The sequence below is a fragment of the Lycorma delicatula genome, chromosome 9 (genome assembly GCF_047948215.1).
Source record: "Lycorma delicatula isolate Av1 chromosome 9, ASM4794821v1, whole genome shotgun sequence".
NCBI classification, from domain to species: domain Eukaryota; kingdom Metazoa; phylum Arthropoda; class Insecta; order Hemiptera; family Fulgoridae; genus Lycorma; species Lycorma delicatula.
In genome coordinates, this window is record NC_134463.1 from 1,327,428 (window position 1) to 1,350,049 (window position 22,622).

The following is a 22,622-nucleotide window of genomic DNA, read 5'->3' on the forward strand; positions in this document are numbered from 1 at the left end:
TTTAAATATTTATCAAACTTTTTTGCAGGTTTCTACTTCATATAAAGAGGTATCAATAGATTTTACAATTTTTTTTTTTAAATTATAGAACCCGATCCTAAAATGGGGACAATTTTTGTCTTCGTATTTTAGTCTCTATTGAAGGAAGTGTTAGATAAGTAACCGGTTCTTATCTGTTGAGCTTAACGTAAATATGAATATTATCAGGAAATCTTTCCTTAAAATTTGTTTCCCACCACTAAAAAATAAATATTCTGTTTTATTTTGTGAATGGTTCTAAACTTTTTTTAAGATCAAAATCCGTTATATGCTCACAATGCTTCCGTTAGTTAGTTAGTTAGTTCTAAGATGGCGCCATTGAAGCGCTATATTGAAATAAGAAAATAAATAAATAAATAAGATTATAAATGTAAATAAACCAAATTTAAGCTGTATTTTGTTTCTTTAACCTCCAGAACCATCGTCAGGTATTGCTTCAGAGGATGAGGTGAATGATGTGTAGCGTGTGAAAATGCTATGTCTGACCGGGATCGAACCCGGGACCTCCAGATAAAAAGTCGAGACGCTACCACTCGTGCCTCGGAGACCGGCAATCAAACTTAACCGTTTTTTTTTCATTCCCTTCCCCTTGGGATCGGACCTAGACCGGCGAAGCACGACTCAATCCCAAGGGTGCCTTTACCTCTAACCTCCCGAGTGACCATGCTGTACCCGGCTATGCCGTTCCCAGTACGGGGTACCATCCGGTCGGCCGGGACTGGGTCTTTTCTAATGCCTTACCTCTAAGCGGAAGTCCTCCTAGAGGGACCTCCACCCGGTACTCTGGTCTTCCTTTATGCCTTGCCTCTAAGTGGAGAGCCCCATAGAGGACCCTCCACCCGCGATTCTGGTCTTTTCATTTTAACCCCCTACCAAATCCCCTGGAGTTCCCTTTCACTCATCAGCCGTGAGATACCTCAGCATCCCACGCCTCCTGAAAGGGGCTATCCACCCAACCCCTAATAAACAAACTTAACCTAGCGCTCTAAAATGCATGAGCGCATTTGAGAAGGATAAAATATCAGTGGCGCAATCTAAGAACTAACTAACTACAGAAGCGTCGTGGGCATATAACGGATTTTGGCCTCTTTTAACAATAATCACTTTTTTTTGGTATTTTCCTATTCCGCCACCACCACAGAAGTGAAGTTTTCTCCCATTAGATGTCCTGGCAGAAAACTTCACTTCTGCGATGGTGGCGGCGGCTGAAGTCACCATTCCTAGAGGCACTGGCCGGGAACGTAAATCTGGTTGGGTGGTCTCGGAATCTGACAGCATTGAAGCAGTCTGAGAATCGACTCAGAAATCGTTGCTGGGCAACGAGAGAGTAATCTCGATCGGCGTGCGGCCCTAACTGCGGATTACCGCAGAAGGAGGTCTAGGTACTTTCATAGCATTAGGTACTCCAAGCGTAATTCCTGGGGCTCCTTCATTCAGGAGTAATGGAATAGAGACCCTTCGGGCGTTGTGTATAGAGCCCTTGGACATAAGCCCAGGGAAGATATCCTCTTGTCAGCTTTGTCAACCCGCGAGGGTGTGGTAATTAATAAGGACCGTGTCCTTAATATTTTGCTGAATGATTTGCTGCCGGATGACACAATGGTGGGTGAGGTTTCATACCACCGGCGTGTCAGGCGGGAAGTCGATTTTCGAGACCGACTTACAATCTTCTGAGATCACTGAGGCGGTGGTGCGCCAGGTGATCTGTATTTTCCTACTTTTAATTTGTAATATTATATCTAACATTTTAATGTATTTTTTTTTAGATGACATGTATCGACTGCTGTGGTCATTTTGTGCTCTCCGGTTGTAATGTTTTATTAAAACCATTAAAATATTTTGTTACAAAAAGATTTCTCTAATCGTCAGAATATTTTTTTATTGTTTTATAAAAAGATGAAATTATTTTATTGGATCTGACATAAGAGGTTTTAAAAGAGAAATTGAAAAAAAGATTTATTTATGTTTAGTTGAAATCTTATTTCTCAACTAAAGATAAATAAATCAGGATTGATCAGGAGGGTTTTATCAGAGGCAGAACGATCAGGATGCTTTTTCATCCTACTAGAAGAAAAGTTGCATGAAAAAGTATTGGAATTAAGGAAACTTCCAAAGTTAAGTAAAAATCAAAGACCAGATTGAGTACAGTGATCCAAAAAGGCCGTAAAAGCAAAAAAAAAAAAAAAAAAAAAAAATAGATTAAAAAAAAAAGTAAATAAATAAAAATCCGACCCTTAATGCTGAAACTGCAAAAATTCCGGCTTCCCCAGAAAAAGAATGTGTAAGAAAATGGTAAGCAGAGTATTGCATGACTTGACCAGCGCGACGCAGCCGGGAAAATCATGCAATACTTAGCCAACTGTTTACCTTTTGTTCAGATCAACACGTAGCAACTAACTCTTATATGATGTAGATAAAGGATTTTGTTCCTAATTTATGAAATTTTTAATAGTTGATATCAACAATTAAAAAGAAGATAATCCCAACCCTAAATTTTCTCTTAAAGCAGTCGATAAAACTGGTAATGATCAAGCTTGTTTGAGGTTTTCCTTTTTTTATGTTAATTTTAACATTCAATCTTTTTTATTAACAAATTTTTTAATGTTTGATTTTTGTTTTAAAATAAAAGCTTCATATACAGAAAAAACATAAATCCTTTAAAAATATAAATACAACAAATCATTAGTTAAACCAAAATTATAATTTACGAATGAAAAAAAATCTGAATTTAACTGTAATACACTACTATTTTATATTACTTTTTTAGTATAGAATAATTTTTTCCACAATTCCTTTTAAAAATAAGGACATTCATTAATGTTTTTGTCAAAATTTTTTGGAAACTTATTGTGAAAAAAAGTAACAGAACGGAACTGCCCAATATACTTTAAATTAATATACTCAAATTCTAAATGTATTAAGGTAAATATGCATGAATATTATACAAAACTTATAAAATTATAGAAAATCATGGTTTACCATTTTGTAATGATAACTTTAAAGTCTGACGGGAGGTTTTACTTCAATTCTAGACTAAAGTCCTTTAAGCACTAGCTTGATTTTCAATTAGTTCACGTTGAAACTTAACTTGTAACTTATAAGTAGTAGAGAAGGTACATGATAGAAATTGGTGGTACTGCGGGTAACTAAGTACGAGAAAGGTAGAAGAAGACGGAACGAGTAAAGGGGTTTAAAGGTATGAGAGAGATATACATAGAACAAGTTGTGACGTACCGGTGAAGTGAAGTCTACTAAGTAGTTACTACAAAATACCTACCCGGTAACACTGAGTTTCGTAATGTAAAGTAGATTGTACTGAAATAATCTGAATTCTGTTCAAACTTCATTGTATCACTTTATACCAAACATCATAAAATATGCAACATATCATTGTACATTGCACTCCATTATTCAGTTATATTCATTTACGCTTGTACAAATATCAAAAACATTTATCATTGTTATTATTAAAATATAGTAATAATTAATGTAATATGGCAATTTAATAAAGTGCTTCATATATTTTTCAAATACATAAATAGAAGTTACTTCAAAAAGACGTTTTTAATTATTTATCAACGGCAATTTCTTAATAGTTATTTTTCTTTTTATTATAAACTGTTTTTTTTTTTCACTATATATTAATTATTGCTTATTTTTTGCACATTATAATCGTTATTTTCCTTTTTATTATAAAATATATGATGATCTACGAATTATTATCATTTACTTTCCCGTCTAAACTGCACTGTAGCACAGCTACAGCAGCAGAAGGAAAAATATTGTAGTCGGTCCAATTTGGGGATTTGCGGTTTTCAACGGATCTTGACGTTTTCACACCGAAGGAACCCAACAAATCGAATGGAAATTTTCCGAATTTTATTACGTGTGTGTGTTCAAGGTTGGACTTTAAATCACCTTTTATATCCAGAACTACTAGACCGATTTTGAACAAACTTGGTCAGATTACTTCTATATATTGAGCGTTGATGTCATTAAATTTTCAACTTAAAAGATCAAGGGGGTGAGGTAGTAGACCAAGGTCATCTTCAGTACCTCTATATTTCGCCTAATTAAGTCATAGGCACATTTTAAAAAATAAAAGTATTTTCAAAAATAAATATTTTTGCAAAATCGTATCCAAACCCAAAAATTGGTGTCTGCCATATTGTGTATTGTGACGTCACAGGTGAGTAGTAGAATTAAATAAATAAATAATATCTAAAATGTAAAAAAAGTAACTCGGTCTGGCTGGGTCTCGAATTCGATCGCCCGATTGATTCGATACCTAACAGTGCATTAAGCCTCGCGGCTACACCAGCTGCCGATCGTACAAACGAAATTTGTTGTATGTAAGTTGTGAGACTTTATTACTTTAGTTAGTGCAGATCCTCGCCGCTAGTACCGCCACACTCACTCGAATTCATACGGTATGTGCGTGCGCTTTAGTAGTAAAATCATTTAAATAAACGAAAAATATATTTAAATAAAATGATAAATATTTTAAATTGAGTGGGTACGTGTGTAAGCCGTGCATCAGAAACAACTGTGTTGTCAGTTCTTTTTTCCCCTCTTTTGTATTTTGTGTATTATAATAAGTAAGCAGTAACTTGCAAGATCAGCCTACTTTAAATGTATGCATATATTAAAAATTACCTTTACTTAAACTTACTTTAATTTTTTTATAGACATTTATTTAATTTCAAAAATTAATTTTTATTTACTTAAATTAATGTTTATTTACTTTTTCATTAATTTCTGATGCCAACTTAATTAAATATTTGATAAAATTTAAATTATTATTTACGTTTATAAGTATATTTTTTATAGTATTTTTTTTTGTGGCGTGAATAACTTGTATTCAAATTATGCTAATACAGGAATCTGTTGATAATATTTACTAGCGGGACTCAATATTGTAAAATTGATGGGAATAAATAAATATAATAACTTGTTTTTTTTATTGAGATGATGAGCTTTGACTGCTTTGGTCATTTTGCCCTATGAGAATGGAAATTTATAATATATGACAAATGCCATGCCTAACCGGGATTCGAACTCAGGTCCTCCGGATGGAAGAGTAAGATGCTACCACTCCGCCACGGAGATCTGCATCATTATTATTATATTTATGTTATATATATATGTTATGTTTTGATATATATATATATATATATATATATATATATTATATCGCCAAAGAGGAACGGACTCGCACGTTTTTCACATGACATGAGACCACGAGACCAGTGAATGATGGACCCGTCTGTCAGACCGTAGACAGAACAGCAGCATGGAAAGGTGGAGTACTACGTAACCCATTTTTTAACGGGTCACGGGTACTTCCGTGTTTATCTTCATGTTATAGGGAAAGCGCCGTCCCTCGACTGCCTCTATTGCCCCAGTGTATGGGACGACGCCGAGCACATCTTTTTCAAATGTGCTAGGTGGGCGGCAGATCGAGGGACACTAGAGGCGGATCTCGGAGCACTGAGCCCCCACAACGTGGTTGCGATGATGCTCCGTAACCTGAGCAGCTGGAAGAGTATGGCCCGATTCGTCGGCAGCCACGACGAATCTAATAAGGGAATATTAAATTTATAAAATCTACACAAGATATAACCGGAAATTAAAACAATAGATCAGAAATGAAAATCAAAAGATCAGGAGATTTAAAAAAAATAAATTTTTAAATGAAAATTAATTTGATTTCAAAGTTTTGAAAAATTTCCGGTTTATTTTTAAGTTTTTATATGCCGATTATTTTTCCTGAATGTTATATATTTAATATAAAAATATAAATAGTTAAAAAACTGAATTATTTAGAACGTGCAAATAATATTACTAAGAAGAACTACCCACAGCTTTACATTTATCTTTTTTCAATTATATATAAAAGGTTTTTTTTTATTATTTACATATAAGAAGAGATATTATTTTTTTGAATTTAAATATTTTTGTTCTTTAACATTATAAACTGTTAAATTTATTAATTTAAAAAATAAGAGTGCATAAATTTAATAATTTTTTTTTATGTAAACTAACCCCACTTTATTTTTTTTTTTAAATATTGTTTTGTAGGATACCGTAAATACAGAGTAAATAAATGGATAATATTCAAAATAAAAAGAAAGACTTACTTTACACACATTGTTTGAAAACAACGGGAGAAACAAAGCACAGAATGATTTTGTGTAATAAAAAAATGATTTTGCAAATTTTTTTTATTACTATTATTAGTATGATAATGACATTTTAGAATTGTTTTATATTAGAATATTATAGAAAATAATAAATTATTGTATTCTTGGATAGAATCTTCTACATTCAGATATTTTTTAGGGTAATAACTGCAAATATAAAAATAAATTGAAACATAAAAAAAGTATATACTATTAAAAAAAAAAGATACAAATCCAACTGCTCTGATTATTATAAAAATGTGGATTTCATTTATATCCAAAGGTAAAGAATAACGTAATTGGAAAATAGAATAGAGCAAATCAATCCTTAATGAAGATTGTTGTAGGAAGAAGCAAGTAATGAAGCCCATACATGTAATAAAATTTACCGACGCGTAGAAGTAAGGAAATATGAAAGGAAATCGGAGAAATTAGAAGCCAAGAAAAAAGTACCTTCTATCATTTAAATATTATATATGAAGTAAAGAAAGAAAAGTGCCTTTTAGTAGTTACAGAGGTCACTTGCTCTTGTTTTTTTGTTTTTTTTTTGTCTTCAGTCATTTGACTGGTTTGATGCAGCTGTCCAAAATTCCCTATCTAGTGCTAGTCGTTTCATTTCAGTATACCCTCTACATCCTACATCCCTAACAATTTCTTTTACATATTCCAAACGTGACCTGCCTACACAATTTTTTCCTTCTACCTGTCCTTCCAATATTAAAGCGACTATTCCAGGATGCCTTAGTATGTGGCCTATAAGTCTGTCTCTTCTTTTAACTATGTTTTTCTAAATGCTTCTTTCTTCATCTATTTGCCGCAATACCTCTTCATTTGTCACTTTATCCACCCGTCTGATTTTTAACATTCTCCTATAACACCGCATTTCAAAAGCTTCTAATCTTTTCTTCTCAGGTACTCCGATCGTCCAAGTTTCACTTCCATATAAAGCGACACTCCAAACATATACTTTCAAAAATCTTTTCTTGACATTTAAATTAATTTTTGATGTAAAAAAATAGTTTGGAAGTCTTCTTGAAAAATTTAAAATTTGGTATTCTGCAAATCCAGCGTTCAATCTAAAAATCAATTAACATTTTAAACATAGTACATATGAGTAGTGATAAATAATGTCTTCAACCGTTATGTATGTTTGTTTGTTCCCTTTTGCGGCTTCACAAATCCGACCGATTGCAACCAACTTTTGAGTAATAATAGGTCTTCTGTCTTGAAATAATATAGGCTATCTGAAATTGTCTTATCCAAAAACGGGAAGGGGGGCTAAACTGGGGAACAAAATTAAAAATTACGCTGTTTCAGATTTTAATAGTAGTATTGCATAAAACAATAAAAAAATACATTTTTACATTGTTCACAAGATTAACGCGAAAAATGTACTCGGCAAAAGGAAGTAAGAATGCATCGCAGTTAGCTCCCGCCTGCGCGCTGTATGTTGCATCGGTGTTAGCGATCGAGTATGACAGATCAGAAACTGTACGCGATATCTGTGCCTATTATCATTATACAACAGGTTAGAACCTGTGCGAAAATCCTGGCGCTACAGTGAAGAACCATATTTAAAAATTTTAATGATGGTATTCCATAAATCGAGTTAAAATAAGTTTAACGTTAAAAGTTAAACGTCTTGTCAGTAAGATGTTTACAACTATTATCATAACAGTTGTAAACATCTTACTGACAAGACATTTTTCTTTTAACTATTAACTATTTAACTATTGACTTATTTTAACTATTAACAATCAACTCTTATGAACTCAACTGTTATGAACATAATAATTATAGATTTTATTTTCATTTTAATTCCCAGTTATAAAAATTTATATGTACAATTATAAAATTCATAATTAATCAGTAATCCCTGATGATGAAGGAATAATCTAAAAGCGCTTGGATAGTCAATACTCACAATTGTTGTTAAGTGAATACTCTATTTTCATATAAATTAGTTAATGGTAGTGTAAAACAATTTTCTTTTAATTTGTAACAGTTTTTGATTTGACTATTATCTTTTAATTTTCAAAATGGAAACATATTTTTTTGGACACTTACGTATTAACGCCACCGCAGCTACAGCTTTATTTAAAAACAAAGTAGTCAATCGGATTTCGGTGGAAAATCAGCCGATATAGAGTTTAACATAGATTCAAAACAGTCTCTTTATTAATTTTAATAAATGGTTATTTATATTTATTTATTTTATAAATATAATTTAACCAAACTTAACCTACGCTCGCTAACCTTGACTAATTAACAGGAGTGTTTTGATTATTTAAATAATAAATAATTGCAATAATTACTGAATTTATTAAATAAATACTCAAAAAATTACGGTGTTAATTAGTTAAGGTTAGCGAGCGAAGCGAGCGTAGGTTAAGTTTGGTTAAATTTTATTTATAAAATAATAATTTATTAAAATTAATAGACTGTTCATTTTGACTACTTTGTTTTTAAATAAAGCTGTGTAGCTGCGGTGGCGTTAATACGTAAGTAAATTTTTTTGGTTAATAAATAAAGATAGGTGCTAGAATAAATTACTAGTGTTATGCAAATACGATGATAAGTATATCTAAATTCTCCAGAAGCAACCCGAATAAAATACATCTTTTACGTATTTAAATAATAGTTATTAAATAGTAAATATCAGAAAATTAAATTTGTATCATTAATTAGTAATAACGAACAATAAAAAATACTTATTTGCGTAAAATTGACAATAATTACGGAAGAGAAAAATCGAACGATGAGCGGAGCGTTCACCCGCCGGGTTGATCTAGCGGTGAATGCGTCTTCGAAATCAGCTAATTTGAAAGTCAAGAGTTCCAGCGTTCAAGTCCTAGTAAAGGCAGTTATTTTTATACGGATTTGAATAGTAGATCGTGGATACCGGTGTTCTTTGGCGGTCTGGTTTCAATTAACTACAAATCTCAGGAATAGCCGAACTGAGACTGTACACGACTACACTTCAATTTCACTCATACATATCATCCTCTAACGTATTAACTGAAAGGTAATTACCAGAGGGTAAACAGAAAAAAGAAAGAAAAGAAATGCCGGTTTAAAAACAAAAAAACTGGATTACTAATCGTACACATCTACCTGCAATAATTATAATAAATGTAGAAAAAATAGTTATACAATTTTTTCTTTCTATTCTTACCGGTTTTTTTTTCAGGATATAGTTAATCAATGATGATAAATTAAATATCACTTCTACATTTTATGTTGTTGTTGGGTGGCTGTGTAGGTTATGAGAAGGTGACTTTATGGCCTACACTTTGTTAAGACTAATACACACCCGCGAATGTACCATAAACTGTCGAAAATTTCGTATCGTTGACTAAGTTACTGTATCTTGAAAAAACGTCTGTAAGAAAAACTTGTTTAAAAACTACTTTCTATTCGTTTTTCATAATTATTCTAGGTAGATGTACAATTATATTTTGTGTTCAACTAGTAGTCGGTTTTTGTTTTTCAATAGTTATTATATTAAAAAAAATAAAGCATTCATAAGCAAAAGACAAACAGTTTTTCATTACTTCACATCTGTCAAGCTTATTAACTATTACTGGTTATCGATCTGTTGATAAATAAATAAGTAAAATGAAATCTAAAATTTTGGAAATCTTTTAATAAATGTATCCAAAAATGTGAAAAAAAAATTAAATTTTTTATAGATACAAAAAAACGTAAAACTAAAATAGGCATGTTGATGATAAATATTTTAATCATTGCCATAAAAAAAAAAACTAAATCATCGGAGATTTAAAAAATTTAATCTATTTTTTAATACGCTGAAATATCTACATACCTTCCTATATTAAGTAGGAAGCACAACCGATTATTTGTGTACACTAAATTTTAGGAATTATAAATAGCTTTCATTAAGGAAGATGAACATATTCTGAAGTAGGTTTTTTTTATTACCTTAAAGAGAAACTTTTTCGATATTGATATCGTCCGGCCTTTAATTTGGCGGTCGCGGCTTTGACTCAGTCAGAGATTTTTCATATGCTACATAGTTCATACCCATATTACTCATCTAGAAGTTTTAAATATTATTTCATTTCTAAATATTAGTTTAAATAAAGTTTTAAATACTATTAGTTTATTAATAATATTTATTAGTAATATTGTTAGTATTAGTATTATTATTATTAATAATATTTATTTATTTATTAGTTTTTTAAATATTATTTCATCAAGAAAAAAAAAATTGATAGTGTTTAACTGACGTCGACGAGAAAAATTCGATCAGTAATATGATGACCCACACTACCTTAAATAATACATACTATTTTCACTAGAAGTTGTGCAACTGATGATGCTTACCTACAGCCTGGATTGGTTCCTAATGCAATGATCTTGGATAAGTTTACGGCTTTTCTATTTGGGATCTCTTTGTGGGTACATCATTCATTTTTCTTTATTTACCGCGTATACTGTCCCTTTCATTCTTGATGTTTTTATTTTGTCACGCTAGGTAGAAATTCGCTGCGCTAAGAATATAATATTCGCTGTGGAATATAAGTATATAATATTCTTATGTACTTGGAATTCCAATAGTCGGGTCAGATAAACTCCGCCTAAGATGGTTTCTAAAAATTTTGTAATATTCACCTATGCGCCTATAGACACAGCACAACCTGGGAATGAACTAGTTACAGGATAAAGCCGTGTCCCTAAGTATATAATTAGGAATTTACACTTTATTCAGTACAACTCAAAAAAAATAATATTACACATAATATTTCAGTATAACGAAGGATAACAAAAACTTCAAGATTCAGTGAATTTTGTTTACATAAGATACATTTAGTTTTGTATTTCTTATTAATAATATAATTTGGTCAGTCAAGTTAAATAAACGGTATTATTTAAGGATCAAGCAGGATGAACTTACGAAATGTAAACTTTAATAAATTCCAGTGGGCTAGAAGCAGAAGTGGTAGATCGACGAGAAAATTGACGCAAAACGCTTGTGTTTTTTTCATGATATTGTAACAAAGAATTATAACAACTGAATTTACAAACTGAAGCCAAGAAATTATTTTTAATTAAAGAAAATATCATTTTTGACAGTTTATAAATAATGATAAATTTATCATGACAAAATCATCGATGAAAATTTCATTAATGTAACAACAAATAGACAATCTTTGAGGTAATTTGTTAAATAAGCATTGAAATGTATACTTACCACCAAGGGTATATAAGCCGCAAGCAACAAGTGTCTTGTGATCAGCATTGCAATGACCAATAAGTGCAAACATTGTGGCAAATAACATTAAGACTACACTCACTGCTTCAAATGGTGTTGATAATCTGAAAACGTAAACAAATAAATAGATTGAAAATTAAATTTAAATAATGTAAAAATAAATTAATAACTTTATTTAAATATTTAAAGGTTTACTGAAATTATTCATAAATTTAGAAAAAAAAATTAATCTTTTTTACAAACGTAAAGGAGTTACATATAACTAAAGTTATATTATTTTAGAATATTTTCCTATTTTCTAAATTACATCGATGCCTTTTTCGAATGTAACTATACCATTATTTGTAGGATTCAACATGCCTACAAACAAAGCGTATGAGATTTTTTTGACGAACAGTTCTCGACATAAGCTCGAAACTTGTCGTAGAAATACGGCATAAAAATTTTGCAGCGAATGAAAAATGGCATGCCTGACCGGAATTCGATTCCGGGACCTCCCGTATACACAACTTAGAGTGGTATGAGGTTTAGTTATATTAATGAAATGAATGATTGTTTTTCCTGCAAGTTTATTTATAATTTATTACTTATTTTAATGAGGAAAGTAGAAACTAAAGAATAAATTTTCATGTATAATTAAAACTAATATAAAATTTTGTGGAATTTTTTTTTTCTTTTAGTTAAAATTGATAATGGATCAGAAAGGAAGATAATGATAAGATAAATGTAAAGATAACAGAATGTAATATGCCAAATGTTGCTAAATTATGCTGTTTAACTGAAAAATTATGAATCTAAGAATTTAAAGAGTTCATTAGGTATGCAATGAGTTTAATGTCTTCTTTTATGAATATATCGCATTTAATAATTAAAGAAAGAAAGCAATTATATTAATGAAAATACAGATATCTATTTTAAATAATGATCTTCTGGTTTTTGATAAGGATTAAATAATAATAGAATAAAATATTTATCATTCACCTATCAGACAAATTCGTAGATATGCAGCGGGAACACCGCAGGACGTTATGACCCAGTTCAAACCGACATTACCTAAATTATGAAAAAAATGAGAGACTAAAGATAAGGAAAAGGAATGAAGAAGATTAAAAGGACAATTTTACCTAAAGAAGGAACGGAATTCAAGACTAAGACTAGAATTTAAAAAAAATATTTAAATACGCTTTTGTTTAACTAATGAAAAAAATTACAAAAAAGTACCGAAATTTCACTGTTTTAAAGTTATTGAATTAAGTATAAATTGCTTGAAAAAGTTTTCTAAATATTTAAAGATGCACTAAAACAAGAAAAATAATTTCACTTTTATATTAAATCAAAATTAATGTTTGTGCTAAATTCAAATAACATTTTACACTGATAATGTTGATCTATAAATCTATATTCTATTCACAGTAGTGAATGTAACTTTACGTGAACATTTATTTATTAGATCTCTCAGCTACATTCAATTATAATAATAACCCTACATATTGAATGAATTTATTAACAAAATTCCTTTACATTTTATATCACGAATAATAAAAGCGTGGGGCGCTTTTCACTGTATTACATTATATTTTATAATCATTTGATTGATAATTTCTTTGTTAAAATGTGTTTTCTATATGAAAATGGAAATGTGTTAATCACGTTTAAACATATTGCTTAAATGATTACGTAACTCTACACATTTGTATGCAATCGTAGATGGATTTCTTCTGAAGTATAATTATGCAGCAAAACGAATAACCGATTCAAACAGATTTGTGCATAAATCTAAGATCAATGATTCACTGACACTAGTTGACAGCTGTTCATATACAGGTCCGGCAGAAAAACCGAGTGGTTATGAATCAGACTTATTTAAGAGGGGAATTCCGGATTAATGACATTGTACATCTCGTTCAATGCCATTTCAGTAGCAATTTCTGGTACGAACAACATCGTGCATTCGTTATAGGCACATATGTTACTTCGGGCTATTCTGAAATCAAAACTCAGAGACTGTTGTATAAAGTTTAGTGCTATTATTTCTAGTCAATGCAATAATGCGTTGGGTTAATAATTTTAGAGAAACGGCTACATCTTTAAAAAGGAAACTCCCATAGGCGCCCACATACAGTTCGTATTCCCTTACAGATCTGAGCTTTCCGGCAACTAATAATCAGGAGTTCACGCCGGTCTTCCACTCAACACGCCGCTGTGCTGGGTGTACCAGATCGGGGTGTACGTAAAATGCTACATATGGATCTTCATATCATCCATATAAAATTTTAGCAGTTCAAGAATTAAGCGAACGTGATTGTCAAAACAGAAAAGATTGTGCCGATTCAATTGTGAACATTCTTACTAACGACGCAATCATAATGTCAAATGAGGTCCACTTTAACCTTTCTGATAGAGTGAACAGACAAAATTTTCGGTACTGAGCGGCAGAAAATCCTCGTAACCTTCAGGAGGAATAAAGGCAGGGAGGACGAGGTAGCGAGGAGGTAATGGACAGCCTTCTGAGGTGTCGTCGTTTGTCCGGGCTTGCAGGGTTGGGCGATGATGATAAAACACGAGGACTCCGTCGCCCTCGAGTTGTTAAGACCGAAACCCGGCTGGGTACCCTCGGGGTACCCGGATAGAGGCAGGCAACTGTTACGATCAAGACCCGGGAGGGTCTTGGTTTTGGTTAGGTTGAGTTGGCGATGACATATCCCGGAGCTGAGTTATGCTTAATTGCTGGTCCGGCTCCAGGAGTGGTGTATTTAAAACCAGAGAAAAAACTTCATTGTGATTATTTTCTATGAGGATATTTGAAGACAAACGTGTATGTTGGAAGGCCACAAACAACTGCAGAACTGAAGTTAGCTATTCGCAATGAAATAGTTGCAATACCAAAATGATAGTGAAGGCAATGGAAAAATTACAGGTAAGTTTACAGGAGTGTATGCGGAACTGTGGTCATCACTTATCGGACATTTAAAACAAAATATACTTTAGAATTTAACTTAAATGTTTCAAATCTATTAATAACATTTTTTTCACGGTCAATTTCTGATCTGTTACACCCATTTCAAAACCATCCTTTTTTTATAGGTCCCTATAACCTTTCTTTACATTGTAGGTTGTTCATTTTCTTACGAAACAAAAAACACTGCTCACTGGCACTCTGCGTCCAAGTCTTTCGTACACACGCGCGATTTTTTTAATTACTGTTACTTGCAAACAAAAGTTTTCTATGAAAATAAATTTTTTTATGGAAATTTTGTTATCACATTGTCAACGACAACCATCATGTGTGAAAAAGTTTAAGCCTTTTATCTCATCTGGAAGAAGGTTAAATATTTCTTATAATTTTATCAAACATGACCCGTTAGTATGATTATACAATAAATAATTAAAATATAAACCTACTTACCAACAATCTTTTAATGCGTCGTAGCGCTTTCGGAAATGAATTCCATCTTTAGGAACTTAATTTTTTTTATTATTAACTAAAACTTTGTCGACATAAGTAGAATTATTGTGTAAAGTATGTAAAATATATATAGATTGTTGGTAAGTGGGTTTATATTTTAATTATTTATTACATATTTCTGAAAAAAATTTGACCATCTCGCCGTGCGACACAGAACGCAGAGCAAGTTAAATAAAAGCGTATAACAATGGCCTTGCACCGCATTCATATATTGATTCCCATCCAGCTTCCGTTCTTTAGGAAAAAATTTCAGGAAATGTTAATGCCGTATCATCGTGATATATTATATTATTAATTATTAAAACAAACTGTATTGAACAGCCTAATTATACGGTGGAGCAAACTTTGTTTTACCTTCATAAGATAAAGAGCCTTCCTAGTCTAATAAAAAATTTAGATTTCATGAAAGAAACAATTTACGAAATTGTATAGTGTGTAAAGTGTTCAAGTGATCTATACAAGGATTTACCAGCGATGGTTAAATGTAGTCGCAAAAGAAAAAGTATTGAAAATGAGATAGGTTGATAAAATAGGAATGAAAAAAAATTAAATCCCCATCTCAGTGTCCGAGTGATCACGTCTCAGCCTTTCATCCGGAGGTCTCGGATTCGAATCCCGGTTAGACATGGCATTTTTCATAAGATACACGTTTCCATTCATTCACATTCCCACCTGCATAAGCTTTTTTGTTAGTTTCTGTCGTGAATTAATTAATAAGTAAAAAAAACACACAAACTGGAAAAAAATGCTGATGTTAAATTCTGAAAAATGTAAATATTATTTACAGAACTACGTATTTAGACTTATTACTTTTAGTATTTAATTATTTTATAATGAAAGAAATAGTAAAAGGTAAATTCTTAAATGAGATAATATAGAATTTTATAACAAATCTACTGAAATTAAAATAAACACAAAAGAAATCGAGAAGTATATCTAATGAAAAAAATGATGAAAGAATAAGAAAAAGAAAACAAAAAAGAATTTGAAACAGTAGTGATGGAAAATGAAAGGAATTTAGAACATAAATATAGATTTTAAATCAATCATCACGCAACGATTTCATTTCATTAAAAAAAAAAAAAAACAAGTTAAAAATTACTGAGAAATCTGCTTTGACAGGAATACCAAATATGATTGGTTTAACTTAATTCTAGTCAGACTATCAGTACAAAAAAGCTTTTCAGCAAACAATAAATAATAATTCTTCATTCAAACTGAATAAACCGCATAATATGAAGAAATATAGTATAACACTGTACTACAGTCATTTAAACTTGTTTTTGCATTGCTTTATTTAATTTTACCTAATCTTCTTTACAAAATTATAATGTTTTACTTCATTTTAAAACCCTCAAAGTAGTGTTTATAAAATATGACTAAATAAAAGTTTTGATGCATGTATAAGAAAAAAAATATATATATATATATCAGTCAAATTCTAATTCAAATCTACAGTTACATTTTCTAAAAGTGTTTTCTTCGAAGGAGATTAACACTATAAAATAGCGGTATCTCACGGAAAAGTTCACTCTAGGGAAAGATCAAAGAATATAAACTTTGTTTTAGTAGACGCTCTTCGAAAACCATTTCAGAACTTTGAGAGTCACCCTACCACCTAACTTTAACTCTCATCCCCTATTTGCATCCGGTACAATGCGGGTAAGGGTAGTAGTAGCAACGATTTCAACTTCAATTCTCGCCTACAGGGTTGCTTGCCTCTTCTGTAACACTGTTTCCTCGTTCAACAGAATACATACACGATTCTTAACGAGGAAGGATCTCCCACAACCCCAGAACTATTATCAAACACGCTTCCTTCGATTCTTCTTGGTTTTTTCTTTTACACTCTTTTTTTTTACTTCTTAGAAATGCAAAATACATATAGAATACAAAACTGTTTTTAACAAAAACAGAAAAAAGTTAACCGTACTAAAAGTTTTCACAGATGCACATTTTTAAACTTTTAAATATAAAAAATACAGGGAAACAACAATAAATTGAGAAAAACGCAAAAATTACTTCTTTTCATTTAAACTTTGTTAGTTAAAAAAGGGAAAGAAAATACAACAAGTAAGAAATCCTCTACATCTCTAAAAATATAAAAGCTAACTTCTAAAAGAGAAAATTTGGCAATTCAAATCTGTATATGCATGTTTTACAAACGCACATCTGCGATATGTACTTATATAAAATTAAGTACTGCACTATAAATTAAAAAAAAAAAAATGTTAAACAAGAATCAAAATAATTTTACCTACAATAATTTTAATAATTTTTTAAAGTTTTAAAATAATTTTGGAAGTTTGGCTGATCGATTTAAACAAAGTATGCCACATAATTCCGGGAAGGGTATGTCTTTAGATAATCTGGTCCTATGTCCGGTTATTTGATTAATTTTTTGAAGGAAATCATTAATATATTTAAGCAGATCAACAGAAAATAATTCGTCACTATCCGAAAAAAGTACTCACGGACTGTAGGAAGTCTTACATCTCTTATCTACTTGAGTTTATGATTTTGTGCCAGGATTTCTTTAAGGGTGTTAAGAATCATTTCTCCCTTTCTTCTTACCAGCTGATATTTTATATTAATTATTTTTTAATTATTAACATAATGTTCAGCCTAGTTTTACACTTCATCCTGTCATTACGCACTCTCAGCAATTCATATTTCATCCACAATGTAATACTCACATAAAATAAAACTAAAATAAATATTAAAGACGTAATTGATCATTACATTTATTTAATAAAAATATGAACCGGCGGAATAATACACTAACGTATTATACCAAGGTGGGTTAGTTATTAGAGCATATTGTTTATTTTGGTCCTCCAAGCCGGATTTGAACCAGTGACCACACTTGTACAGTTCACACTCCAACAACTGAGCTACCAGAGATCGCTGGTTCAAATTCCGCCCGGAGGGCCAAAATAAAATGTGTTCGAATAGCTAACCTTGGTATAATAGCCTTGGTATAATATCTCAGTTGGGTGTAGTTATTCTATATCTTAATTCGCCGGTTCATATTTCTAATAAATAAGTCATTGTTCAGTTCATGAATAAATATAATTTATATTGTAATGATCAATACAAAGGGTAGATTATCCTTTTTCCCGTACCCTTCTTCCTCATTCAGGGTTCAAAGATCATGTGCTTTCTAAGAATCACACAAGAATCTGTCGAATTAGTTTATATTTTTTTCTATTGTTTATCAAATACTTTGTTCTATATTTTGTTTGACGATTTAATCACGGTTGATTTAATATCCGTGGATTTAACCACGGATATTTCCCATATCCGTGGGGTATGGAAATCGTGGAATTTTGTAGTGTATATAAAATTCCGTGACTAACCGGGATTCAAACACGAGATTTTTGGGTGAAAATCCGAAGCTGCTCACTGCCACGCAGATAAGCGGAGTGTAGGACTAATGTAAACTACAATTTACACTGTATTTTTTATTTTTTTAAATGTTCCATATTTTCTCTTTCAGTATTGTTTAGTCTTATTTTTAAATTTCCAGTGACGTAATTTAAGTTATATTTTCATGTAATCTATATATATAAAAATGTTAAGTTCGTTTGTGTACGGTTTCAAAAACCCAAAATATTCTGCACCGATTGAGCTCAAATTTTAGCACGATAAGCATATAACCCGCATTAAAGATTGTTTTCATCTATTTTTAATAAATCTATCTATCTATTTTTAATTTGTACAGTTTTTTCATAAATAAAAGGCTAATAAATCAGATGGAAATGTAAACAAAGGAAAACCAATCTGATCAATGCAAGATGGCCGCTGTCAAACACAACGACCAAATCACAAAGAGCCCGTATGGCCGTTGTTAATGTAAGCAAAATCACAACTGATTAAGTAACAAATTTCTTTGAGTTATATTTAACAGCTAAAACATCCGTATTTTATTAAAAAAAAACAAAAAAAAACACCAAAACAAAAAGAAAAGCCACCAAGAAGGATGACTTACAGTAAACAAATTAAAACGACCAACTTTCTTATAGCCCACATAGACTTAAGACTATGCAAACAATAAAAGTCGAAATAACCAAATACACAGAAAATAATATCCCTACATAATGAGTAAAAAATCCTTTGTTAGGTTATTTTTTTACATATATATGACCAAAAAATCGTTTTTTGGTCATTTAGCGTTCTTTGTTATGTAAAAGCAAAGAACAAAATTCACAAATAGTAACACTGAAACCACACAACTAAGTATTCGTTCTTTTTTTTTGTTTTTTCTAACCTCCGAAACCACCGTTATGCTTTGCTTCAGATGATGATATGAATGATTTATAGCGTATGAAAATGCCATGCCTGACCGGGATTGCAACTCGGAACCACCGGATTAAAATCCGAGACGTTACCACTCGCGCCACGGAGGCCGGCAAACATATTCGTTAGGAGCCGAATAAAAACACGACTTACCAATATGGCGTTGTGTGTCAAACCAATTTTATACGGACTATAATTACTTTTAATACGCGAAACCCTTTGCAATGATTGAACATTAACTTAAACCTCTTCAAAAATTATTCCTTTTGAGCTAAGTCACATTTTGATATCATTGTTTTTCTATAACACGGCTGGAATTCTTTTCGTTTAATGATAAGAAGCGTTGTCGAAGACAATAACCGAATTCTTTTCCAAAGGACATAAAACACAGCTAAACTATTTTTAAATAATTCAAATTCGTGGAATTTTTTTTACGAATCGCGGTTTTATCAAAATCTCACCTTTTTATCAATTGACCTGCGGGGTTTTGTTTTCTTTGTAGAACGTAATTCATTAGTAGATTCATACTCGAGAATCACGTTGTACACTGAAGCAGCATAACTTCTGCTTACATTAGCAGATTATTAACATCTGAAATCAACGCCGTTTGATTATTCTGTAATTTGTAAGCATTACTCTGCATTTAAAATGATGTGTTTTTCGCACGACTTAAGGTTTTTTTTCGCAGCCCACAAATCTTTAATTATAAAAATGTTGAATAACCCGCATCAAAGATTGTTTTTATCTATTTTTCGCATCAGTCACACACCCGCGACCGCGAGAAAACAGTTTTTTTAACGGTCAGCTGTGTACCAGTGACCGCGCCATATGCCGGGAGCGAGGGGAAGACTCGCCATACTAGCTAACGACAACCGCAGTCACTTGTGAAACAATACCTGTTCCCAATTACATTGTTTATTAACAAAAAAAAACGTATCCACTTGCATCTGATTCAGATTATTATACAATCTGAATTAAATATTCACTTTAATCGAGGTACTTTTGTGTGATCGTGTCGTGATTGAGCTGCGCCTTTCACCAAGCACTTAATTTATTAGAAAACCACCAACAGTGGGATATATGTATTAATGACGCGTGCAACACTGCACATCCAAAAAAAACCGCGAATTATTCGCAATTATATTGACTGCTTGCTTCCCTTCATCTCCCAGAGAGTTATGGGAAAGATATCGATTGCATATGGCTGAGAATCTTTGCATAGAGTACGCCTAGAAAATACCAATATGACTATGGGATTTACAGAAGCCATTTACAACGAAGCGTTGATAAATATTGAAGACAAGTGCTTAGCTATAGCAAATAAAGTTCTTAGTCAATTGGGAATGCCAGCACCCACCCGAGCTGCGATTGCTTTATTTGATGTGGATTTACGCCGTGAACAGAGTTACAACATTGGTGATCTTCAGTCATATGTCCAATCAAACATTCCCAAATTAACGCGTGAACAGAAAGGCATTTATGATCGCATAATGCAAATGATAAATGACGGAGTTGGGAGGACCTTCTTCTTGGATGCGCCAGGAGGAACTGGGAAAAAACATTCCTCATTAGATTGATTCTAGCAACGGTTCGATCAAAAAATTACAATTATCCTGTTGCGGAATATTAATCAGCCAAAATTCTGCAACGGCACGCGACTTGCAGTTAAGAAATTGATGAATAACGTAGTGGAAGCAACGATTTTAACGGGGCCTTTCAAAGGTGAAGATGTCATCATTCCTCGAATACCCATAATCCCGACCGATACACCATTTTAATTTAAAAGATTGCAATTCCCGATTCGATTGGCATTTGCAATCACAATCAATAAAGCTCAAGGTCAATCTTTAGAATCGTGTGGTTTAGATTTAGATGCGGATTGCTTCTCACACGGGCAACTGTATGTTGCGTGTTCCCGAGTCGGCAAACCAGATAGATAGCCTTTATATATACGCAGACAGTGGAAAAACAAAAAAATATTGTATATCCACAAGTATTGCAAAATTAAATTTCTATGAAACGTATGCTTTGTTTTTTTCTCATTTCTCATCCATGCAACCACAATGTGCCACAGCGAAGCATGGCGGGTAGAGCTAGTTCTAATAATTTTTAATTATTTGTATCAATATTTCTGATATTATTTTATCTAAATATTTTATATTTTTAATTTTTTGAATAAATTATATATACATTTGTCAAAAATTTACACGTTGAAGTCATATAAATATTTTTTAAATTCTTAAATTTAATACCCCATTTCTGAGTTTCAAGACGTTTGGTTTTACAGTTGAAAAATAATGACGTCCACCAACGGCTGTTTTCATTTTTTCATATCTTCATGTACCAACAACTAACTGTTGCTCATACGGTTGTAATAAATTTCACTTATTGCCCGCCCTTTTTCATGAAATCAGTGCAGTTTTTCTCAAATTACAGAGAAATAAACAAATAAATATACTACAAAAATTACCATTCTGTATTAAAATTCTATAATGACACAAATTTCCCGTAATGCTCTTTGTATTAACTCTTTTTTTTTCTTAAATAATTTAATTATTCCTTAGAACATACTTCATTCTTATGATGAATAAGAAAAAAATACATTTAATAGAATTTTATAATCTCATTAGAAAACACAAACTACAGACGTTCAAAAAATAAATTTTGTTGAACTATAAATTCAGTTCTTTTATCTTAAGAAAACTTTTCTCTAGTACTGAAGAAACATTTGGAACAGAAATGATATAAAAATTAATAGTATCAGATGTAACATTTGTTTGCTCATGAGTCTGAAAATATTGTATTATCTTTACACTGAGATAATAGCAGTAATTTTTGTGTTTCTACTCGTACATTATGATTGCTTGTAACTTCTTGGATTCTATTACATAATAAATCATTAGCTTTTTTCTCTACATTTGCTGATAGTGCAACTTTAATTGGCCAACAATGAAAGTAAAAGGAGAGAAATATATATGTAGTTCTTTGTCTCCTTGTTTATCATCTTAATTTCTTTATTCCTTTCATCTGCACCTCTTTCTCCGCGTTCTTTTTATTTTCTGCTTTTCTTTCTGTTATTTTTCCTATTTCCTTTACAGTCTTCTCTTTTTAAACAGGTATCTGTTTTCTTATGTTGTATCGATAAAATCTAGAGTTAAAAAAAAGTTATCCAGTACAAACCTTAAATTATTATAAAAAGAATTATAATAGATTGTGAATAAATAATTAAACAGGGAAAAATCTGTTACACTGCGCTGCAATGCAGGGCAGAAGTTGCTGTACTGCTTACCTCTACAGTAAATTTGTAAATTATTCGTATACAAAAGCATAAATGTAAGTTACTTAAAAAAAAATAAAAATAAATAATTGTTACAAAATCTTGATATTTTCATTAAAATAT

The 22,622-nt window shown here is 31.4% G+C and overlaps 1 protein-coding gene across 1 annotated transcript in view; it reads right to left on the minus strand.

Annotated features, from left to right (window-relative positions):
* Window positions 1–22,622, minus strand: part of LOC142330377 (uncharacterized) — a 462,402-nt gene that overhangs the window by 133,994 nt on the left and 305,786 nt on the right. Inside the window, exon 3 of the mRNA XM_075375602.1 lies at window positions 11,437–11,561. Coding sequence (XP_075231717.1) covers window positions 11,437–11,561 — 125 coding nt within the window. The remainder of the gene's footprint in view (window positions 1–11,436; window positions 11,562–22,622) is intronic.